Consider the following 9,498-nt stretch of genomic DNA (forward strand, 5'->3'; position numbering starts at 1 on the left):
TCCATAATACATCGTCAACATCACCACTTGTCATGGCGCTCTTTGGCCACACCTGGCCCTTGCGCCATTAAACACCACAAATCATCATCATCACTATAGCAAGATTTCTTGCTGGGCGAGAGGAGCGCAAACACATTCATCAGCAACCTATAGCGTACGCACAAAGGTGAAATCCAGACAAAGCGCCACCACCATGCATCTGAAACTTTACTTCATAGCAGAAACCTAGCGTATGCATTACATTCGTGTGACGGGCTAAAAGCGGCCGACAGCAAAAGAAAGCAAGAAAAAACTTTTTTTTTAACATAGCATTCAAGAAGCAATCTCCGCGTCATGTAACGAACAGACGAAAGAGACACCTCCTTTCCATTTTCATGATATTCTTACATGGCGTGGGACATTTGTTTACTCTGTTTATATAATTCCAGGGTCTCTCTCGCCGTCGCATCTTTACTTTTGCCGAGATTGCTAACGTCATCAAACCGTGCCTCGCACCTGCTCTGAAATAAATCTTGAGATCGTGGTGGAGCTTTGTTTGGCTTTCGCGGTTTCGTTCTTGTTCGTTTCTTTTTTGCGTACGCTATTGCTTGCATGTGTTTTGCGACGAAGACCTTCTCGAACGGGCTCCAGCGGCGTCTCTTGTATTTATTTTTTTTTCGCGAACCTCTGTCCTGTTTGAGGCGTCGTCGCCCGAAGTCACGCGCGCGTTCAGGTGCCGTGTGGTTTGCTAAAGGGGCCCGTCTTTCTTTTCGCAGTTGCTGGACGTCAAGTACGGCAGCTACGGCGCCCCGCACCTCGCCCCGCTGACGCAGACCAACTACACGTTCCGGCCGGCCAGCCTGCGGCCGCAGGACCAGCCGCACCGCACGCCGCAGCACGCCACCTTGCACGGGCACCACGCAGGGTCGACGGGCAGCGGCCGCCGGTCAGCGCCGGGCACATCTCAGCGCTCGTCGCACAAGGCACCGAACAGCCGCACGGGCACGACGTCGTCGCGTCGCTCGCACCGCGGGGCGAACAGCGAGCAGTTCAACCCCATCTACGAGGAGGTGTCGGGTCGCTCCAAGTCCAGGAGGGGGGGCTACCGTCACCACGACAGCGAGGACAGCGAAGAGGACGAAGCGAGGAGCCTTGGCAGCGAGGACGAGTTCGCCGAGGACGAGCTCAGCTTGGGCGAGTACCCGAGGCCGCCCGAGTCGGCCAGCAGCAGCCTGCAGGGCTCCACGGGTGGTGACCTGTGCCCGCCGGACGCCGAGCCGAGGGCCGGCAGCAACCGGCGGCTGAGGGCCAGGGGCGCAGCCAAGCACAGCCACTCGCTGGAGCGAAACCGCAACAATGCGAGCGGACTGCAGGCGAAGCACAACTACTACCTGAGCAAGTCGGCGTTGGCCTTTGACCAGCGCAACCCGGGGCCGTACAGCTCGGTGGATTTGATGCAACGCCAGGACAGCTCGCCTCCCGAGCCGGCTCCCGGTGCCGTCGCCAACTCCGGCTTCGGCCTGCCACCGCCTGCAGCGTCGCAGGCAGGGTTCACGATGGGGCCCGACTGCCAGTACCCGGCGGCGCCCTTCTCGACGTTCCTTCTGCAGCCGTGCGGCGCCGTCCAAGGGGACAACGCGGCCGAAGGAGACGCCGAGAACATCTACGCGTCCATCGACGATGACGACGCCCCGGCGACGGGACCGTACACCATCGGCGGTGGGGCCAGGGCGGCTGCTGTCGCAAAGCCCGGACAAGGTGCTCGGACAGTGGCAGCATCGGCCAAGGAGGCTTCGGTGGTTCCGTCGTACGGTGACATTAGGCCCGTGTTTCCGACTGACCAGAGTGGTCGGACTCTGTGCACGTGATTTGCGCGTCGTCAAAGTGTGCGTGCTCGACCACCTGCGTACCAAGACGCTTCCGTTGGCTGCGTTGACATTGTAGGCGAAGCGGGGGGCTTGCTTCCTTCGAGCTCGGGGGCGTGCTCGAGGAATGGGTGCGCTTCCTCTAGCCACCGCGTTCGTTTTTACTTGTTTGTTCTCCTGGCCAAGCATAAGCTACGGGATGTTTACACAACGGGCAAGTTAGTCCCCCCCCCTCCCCCCCCCCTTTTTTTTTAACCATTAGCGTTATGTGCCAGTCTGTGCATAGGCAGGCAATACACCGTTCTATCACCTCATTTGTCGATTGAAACGCCCCGCAAACAAGTCCACTTGTCCTCGAAGCATCGAAAGCGGTACCATCCTAGTCGTCGAACTGCTTCTCAGAACGAGAGAGTCGTCTTTCCCCTCCACCTGCCTTCTTCTCATCGAACGCCACGTGCCGGCGTAGCCCTTCCGAGTCAAGCCGGCGAGGCGTGCGCGCTCTGCGCAGGGCAGCTTCTTCGCAATAATTCACTCCCTCGAGCGAAGCACGGACGCCACGCAATATGCGCACTCTTCTCCGTCGGTGTTGAGGGGGCGAAGGGCGCCTCCTCCGCGTCTGTCCCTGCAGCCCCACGGTAGCGCGGCCTTTAGCCGTGCAGTCTTAGGACGAGCTGTCGGTGCAGACTCCTTCTCACGATTGTGACCAAGTCTTGCACCTTCGGCGTACTCTAGTAGTAGTAACGTATTCAGATAATTTAAATATCTTACAGAAACTATGCAGCGAATGAGTGTGCGTGTATGCGGTTGTGTTGCACCTTAGAGAGTTGCAAGCAGGGGTGTCGCTTCTGTCAAAAGGTTCGTTCGGAAGGCGTCTTCGTTCCGCAACTTCTGCCTTGCAAGTTATGCCTTGCAAGCGACGTTCAATGAACCGAGGGAGCTAACAATAGCGACAGAGAGCGCTCTGTCGAGCACAGATGGGAGCATATCAACGTTTTTAAGTTTCTTTTTTTTAATTCCATATTGCGTCACGATGGGCGCATGCTGATTCCCTAGAAGCATTGCAAAGAGTTGATGCGTAAGGTCTAACCTGCTGTCATCACGAAGAGTGTCGGAGCTAATCCGCGAGTAAAGTGATCTTTCGCTGGACCCTTTTGCAGGGCTCCTGTACAACGCTTGGCGCTCCACTGCGCACAATATTGAAGTCAATTTTCCCCAGATTCCGGCCGCCTGAATGCATTTAATTCTGTAGCGACGAAATTTCTGGGCATGGCGCCGACGACTGATTAAGCATCTTCTAAGCATTTGGCATAATGTGTGCCGAGAAGCTACGCTACGTGAATTTGTTTGCTTGCTTCAACGTGATAGGATCCCAAAACGTTTACAGCCACGCGCAGTAGGTGCGTTGGCGCCACATTATATTTAATTTCAACCGTGCGCAAGTGCGCACTCTTGCAGAGCCATGACGCGGCCACTTGGAGCTACGTATTTAGTGTTGGAAATCCTAGTTGGCGAAATGTCCACACGTTAGCGGATATACCCGAATCATTAGATGGAATGTTTACGGTAGCTTTCAGGTGCTATGATATTTTGCTGACTGCACGTATGTACCGAAGGCTGCTGTCAGCCTCTTGCTAGTTTACCAGACGTCAATACTTCCGTGGCCAATTACCGGTTTTGGTAAACTATTTCAAGCTGGCTCCTAACCAATCGCATACCACGGGCAGTCACTATAGCTCATAGCCAACGAACTTGGCTGCTGGTTGAAAGCAAAGGGTCTTTCTTAAGATGGCCGTCTGGCTCTTGAGAAGTACTGCGAGCCGATTGCTGAACCCCACCCCCTCTTTGCAGAAACAGCCCAGCGTGTTCCAAATTGAGCGGCGTTGGTGTGCCCCCCCCCGAGTGCTCCGCGGTGCGCGCAGTCGCCGCAGTTAATGTTTCTATCGCGGCGGGGAATGACCTATTGCCTGTTTAGTATGCAAGATGTGCGTTAACGACCCCAAGGAACCGGCGGAGGATGCGATGGAAATGGGTTAAGCGCACTCTTCGCCGGGCTGTTGTTCTCGTCTGCAGTAACGAGGCCCGTACGTGACGCTTAATTGCTTCTCGCCGTATTTCTTCCCGCGTTCCTCTCTGCCGGGACAGGTTGAAGCAACCCTTGTGATACTGTCGACAACCTTCGCTTGCGCGAGGGTCTCGCACGCCATTGCCGAAACCTGTGTTGTAGTTGGATCTTGCGTCTTTGCTCGCCTCGTTCTAAAATCACATTACGGCGAGCTAATCAGGAGCTCTCGAGAAAGAAATACGCGGACTTGCTTGTCCCACATCTCCTTAAAACACATTTGTACTTTGCAGTGTCGCGTGACAAGAACGCTTACTGAATATATCTCAAGGTGGGTCAGCGAGGTTTGCCGCTATTCTGAAATTTCTGCTCGACAGTCATTGTTGTCGATAGTTAACAAATCGTGTCATGTCTTTTCGCTCTTGTGGCAAAACTCGTCCGTTCGCGCATTTTCTCGTTGCACAAATACAACGACAACGTGTTGTTTTCAGTAATGAGTATATCCGTGCCCGCAATATGTGTAAAGAGCTGAACAAAAGAAACAGAGCAAAGCAGAGGCGTGTTCGACCCGGAGGAAACCCTTGCAGTTTTGTAGTGCTCAAGTGTGGATGAATGTGAGTGGCCAGACACCTCGTCACAGCAGTCGTGCTCGCGGTGTTAGCGTAGAACCAATTGCGTCATGAGTGCGTGCGCGTCGGCTTACGAGTCGACAAGTCCCTGTTAATTAAAATTCCAGCTCTCGCATGTCTTGCCAAGCCGCGTGCGTATTGTAGGACTATTTTATGTTTCGAGTATTTAAATCTGTCTGTGGCCCCATATTTGTTTACGACTGTAAGAGTGACCAATTTTTCCGCCACATGAGCAAAACCATAGTGCGGTTCAAATGTTCGCTTTCATGCTGCCGCAGACAGGTTTTTAGAAAAATGCCCATTCTATTTATTCAGAATATGATTTTGCATTGGACGGTCCCGCGTGACGCGGTCGTGTGATCTCAGTGCGTGCCATTGCCGGTCTGTCCGCCGTAACGTGAGAGACGGCTGCCATGACAACAGGTTTTAAGCGTTTGATTCATGACGTCGTCGGAGCGTAAGAGTAACGTGCCGTAAAAAGCGCATCTGACTTTTTTTGCGCGCAACAGTTTCTTGAGTTCTTTCATTAGGATCTCTATTGCTGCAGAACAAAAGTTGGGCACGTTTATCTGCATCCGTCTAGCAGCGAACGATAATTTGCTTGATTGTTATAATTCTGTGTTCAATCAGCGGCACGACCAATAAACGTGCGGCATTTGTGGTACATGCATTTTCGAGGTTTCTCTAAATTTGTCGCCGCAATACCACTTCGGTCTGAGACTAGCGGTGCGCTTGCCGCTTTCATTTCTATGACCGGTCATAACTTTAGGCATTTGTGGCCCGTGTTCCGGGAAGATCGTGCAAGCTGAGCCGGAGCCAAAGGCCTGCGTACAACTGTTCGGTCAGTGAGGCGAATCATTTCTCACGGAGCAATACCGACCGCTATGTTTCAAAGTAGGCGTATCTTTTATTTTGCGTAAAAGTCTTAAAATATCCTCTAAGGAAGCGTTCGGCGAAACAAAAACAAGAAAGCCTTGGAGCTCGGTTTTGCTTATAACCTAAACAGAAACGTACCATACGGCAAATATGGGAACTTCCTGGCGTGCGTGTTGTTCCTGATATTGCCTTCGTTTGCGAACTAGAAGGGCGCGTTCACTTTTACATTGCACACGCGTCGCGAACACGCCAACTGCAAAATATGTCATAGTAACGGCGGCACGAAGGCTCTAGTCATTAGTTGAATTCTTTTTGTCTTAGCGCCTCCGTTTCGAAGCTGTGGCATTACGTTGCGCTCAGCGGTGGACCCTGCTGCTGCTGGGGCAGGGTGCGGTCGAAGGTGCTGCCGCGCAAGTGCAGTCGCACGGATCAAGCTTCCGCGCCGGGAAGGTTTACATTATTCTTAAAAAAAAAAAAAGAAGAATGTTATTGTCCCGCACCGTGTTTCATTCGCGGTGCATGAAAACACCAGGATGCCCTACCGATGTTTAGAGCAGTTTTAATGGTCCGCCGACGAAGTTCTGTGGAGTGCTTCGGCGCCGGCCTGTGCTGGTTTGTCGGTGTGAAACGTCTGTGACGACAGTATAAACTATGAGAAGACTGCCGCGCAACGTAAAGCCACGTAATTGTTTAACATGATTTGCTTGGAGCTTCCGGTTACTGCGGCACTCGGCACGACGTACCTCGAACACCGCCTGCGCCGAGCCACGCAGCACGTACGAGGAAGACGCACGAGACGGTGCTGGAACCAGCCACTTTATTTATTATGACGATAACCATCAGCTTGTGCGGACCGGCCAACTGGACGAACATGTGTAGCGTGGAATTTCTCGTGCTGCTTCTCGTTCAGTCATTGCTCGGAACCGATTCTCGGCGCTTTGCGTTGTGTCCTCGGCCTTTGCCGACGTTCGTGAAGCCATTCATAGGCAAGAACTGATCATAAGCACGGGAGCAGGCCTTTCTCATGACGCCTGGTCACGTCACAGTTCTCGCTGTCTGAAAGGTTCACGAACCTGGCTGCTCTAATGGTATGCGGGTCGCATTCTGAGATGTCGACTTTCTTCGACGTTGTGGTGGGCCTGGTGTCTGTCTAATATGATGTGACCAAAACTGATCCGCCTATAGCTCCACTGAGTACCGAAACCTGGGAACACGTAGAGTTGATGCGGTGGCAAATGAATGTCGGTGTTCTCGTGGTCGAAAGAGATCGCGAGTGCAGACATAACAGCATCTCACGCTATGCAGCGCTATCCCACTTCTTGACAACGGAGCTCTGTAAACCTAACGGGCTTGCGCGGCCTCCCGTGTAGCCGCGCGCCGTTGTCGCTTCGAGGGGCGGGGTTTTTTGGAAGCCCTGCCTCTGGCGCCCTGCGAAGGTCATCACTTGCGGAGCAAGTTGCTGCATGAATGTGGCCCATTGCGCACAAAGATCTGGCGTCAAATTTGTGGCTTCTCAAGAGCGCGCTTTCAAATTCTCCGCTGTCATGATCGGCTTATACCGAAGCGACAGTGAGCGCCAGCGGGTGCCTGCATTCCCCCCGCCCAGAACCTCGCGGTGACCAAGCACTTGTTCTTTGGTCATCGCATCTGTTGGTGGAAATGTATATGCTTCGTTTCATACATAGCGGTCGACGCTCTGGAGGCTAGAGAGACTTCTTGCAGCGGCTTCATTCGCACTCGGATGTAGTTCGATGTTATTGGACCGCAATTGTGCGCAACTGTTTTTTTATGTAGGCTCAGTCTTGGATGAAAAAAAAAATTAATTCCTTAAAGACAAACAAAGTGTGGCATACGGCTGCTAAGGCCTCCTTCTATGTGACTTTTTATTTTTGTTGTTCCTTTCGTCATTTTCTTTAACCCATCGCGAGGAGCCTCACGTCCATGCTCGCGCGAGCGAACGCTGTTGCAGGGCGCAGCGAAGCACAGCCGGAACGCGCGGAGTGATATCACTTGAGCGAACTTCTCGCGTAGCTTCCACAGCGTTGACTGCTATGTATGGAACAGAGTATGGTGGACGTCCGTGTGGCGTGCTTGTCCACTGTGTTGGAAAGATGGGTAGAAACGCCGTAGTATCAAAATATCACCTCGTTGCGGCATCGCGCCGGATGTAACTTGATATGAAATTTAGAGCATCGCCGGAAGTCCTCATTCCAGAATGCGAACCCTGTTATATCTTAGTAGAAGAAAGCGCCAGCGATATATTCTGGCTTTTACGTTGTTTCGCTCATCTATATGGTTTCGTGCATCTTGATTCACCTCCCAACCTTCAAGTGTTCTGGTTAGCGTGCCATCTGTGTTGCTTTGACGTTTTGTGTATAATTTTATTGACACTTGAACTGTGGACGCCGTAGATGCTACTCGGTTTATTTTGTGTTTCTTCGAGAGCGAGCGAGTGATTTGCGAGAGTGTACACCTTCCGTGGGTGATGTGCGTGTGTTCGAGTGGCTGCTTGTGCGCGTGCCTGAATCCCTTTTCGGAAGCGGCTGAGTGGATGGCGAAGACCACGACGAATGAAAAAAGGACAAACAAAAATGAAAGATGTCACGCTCTGTGTTGTTTCTCATTTCGGTATCCTTACCTCAACTTTTTCTTCTTTCAAGTGACCACGTTTCCCTTCGTTCTTCTGTACATATGCGTGACAGCGGATGGATTACGAGACGAAAATATTAAAGAAAAAACGTCATCTCAATTAGCACTGTGGTGTTGTTTCCTGCTGTATTCGTCTGTGTCCCTCTATCATTTCCTATTATTCGCCCTGCTATTGCCTTTTGAAGGAGTACATCTACGAGATCTTAGACTTGTCTTTTCCTTTACGTTAAACGAAGACTTAGACATGTCTTCGATGAAAAAGCACGAGGGCGCCCCACACCCACCACGATGGTCGTGGCGTTCGGCTGCTGAGCACGAGCTTTGTTTCCCGGCCCGGCTGCATTTCGATGGGGGTGAAATGCAGCCGCTGTGCACTCAGATTTAGGCGCACGTTAAGGAACTCGAGGTTGTCAAAATTGACGCCAGCCTCCTTGGCGCTCGAGGTTGCACACGCAAACGCGATACGTGCAGCGGGAGAGCACACACGGGGTGTTTCAGCGAACTTCTTTTATTGTTGAAATTTCCACATGTAGCAAGCAGGTAGCACAATTCTAGTCCATGAGTTAATAGTACACTCGAAGAGGCGGACAATACTTGCACAAAAAATGAAATATATAATCCACTAATACAACAAATAATTCACTAATTATGTTTTAACCAATTAACTTATGGCGCATATTGTAATTTACGAATTCCAGCGGGTGAGGCTGCAAGGCCACTTGAAAATAATTGCGTGGATGACACTTCGTACGAGATATGTGCAGTCAAACTTGCGGTAAAAATTAACTGTTTTTCCACTTACTTTCTTAACGAAACGTCGTTTCATGCATTGAAGCACAAAACTAATTCGAACGCCAATGCATTTCTCCGCGAAATTCGGGAATTAATATCTCGAAACTGGTGTCATCCTGAGAATTCCTTCCAAGTGGATCCGTCTTGCGATCACCCCGGCTAGAATTTGTAAATTGCAATATGTCCCATAAGCCAATTAGTTAAAACTTAATTAGTGAAGTAGTGCTAATTAGTCCATTATGCATTTCAATTTTTTGTGAAAGTGATGACCACCTCTTCAAGTAGAGCAGCTCATGAACTAGAATTGTGCTATCTGCCACAGAAATGTTTTTAACAAATTTGAAAGTGTTCACTGAAACACCCGGTATACAAGACAGAGCAAGGAACGATGCAGGATAGAACGCTGGATAAGAACTCGCACACTGTTCCGGCGCATTCTTGCCCAAACACAGAACGCGAAGCGAAATAAGCAGACTGAAGGAACCAGTGAAATGAACAAAAAGCGCACATGTCAAAATCCGGGGACGATATGCGATGCGCAAGAAGCTGCTGGAAATACCTTATTGTTTTTATTGTCATCAATTGTACACTACCTGTGAGAGCAAAATAACTTTATTGCATAGAGGGACCCGGAAAGGTTAATAATGCG

General features: G+C 51.2%; 1 protein-coding gene across 1 annotated transcript in view; it reads left to right on the forward strand.

Annotated features, from left to right (window-relative positions):
- Nucleotides 1-8,157, forward strand: part of pxb (putative Hedgehog signaling attenuator pxb) — a 302,842-nt gene extending 294,685 nt beyond the window's left edge. The window contains exon 5 of the mRNA XM_075674343.1: nt 756-8,157. Coding sequence (XP_075530458.1) covers nt 756-1,847 — 1,092 coding nt within the window. The 3' untranslated portion in view covers nt 1,848-8,157. The remainder of the gene's footprint in view (nt 1-755) is intronic.
- Nucleotides 8,158-9,498: the final 1,341 nt, after the last annotated feature.

This window comes from Dermacentor variabilis, chromosome 11 (genome assembly GCF_050947875.1).
Source record: "Dermacentor variabilis isolate Ectoservices chromosome 11, ASM5094787v1, whole genome shotgun sequence".
Classification (NCBI taxonomy): domain Eukaryota; kingdom Metazoa; phylum Arthropoda; class Arachnida; order Ixodida; family Ixodidae; genus Dermacentor; species Dermacentor variabilis.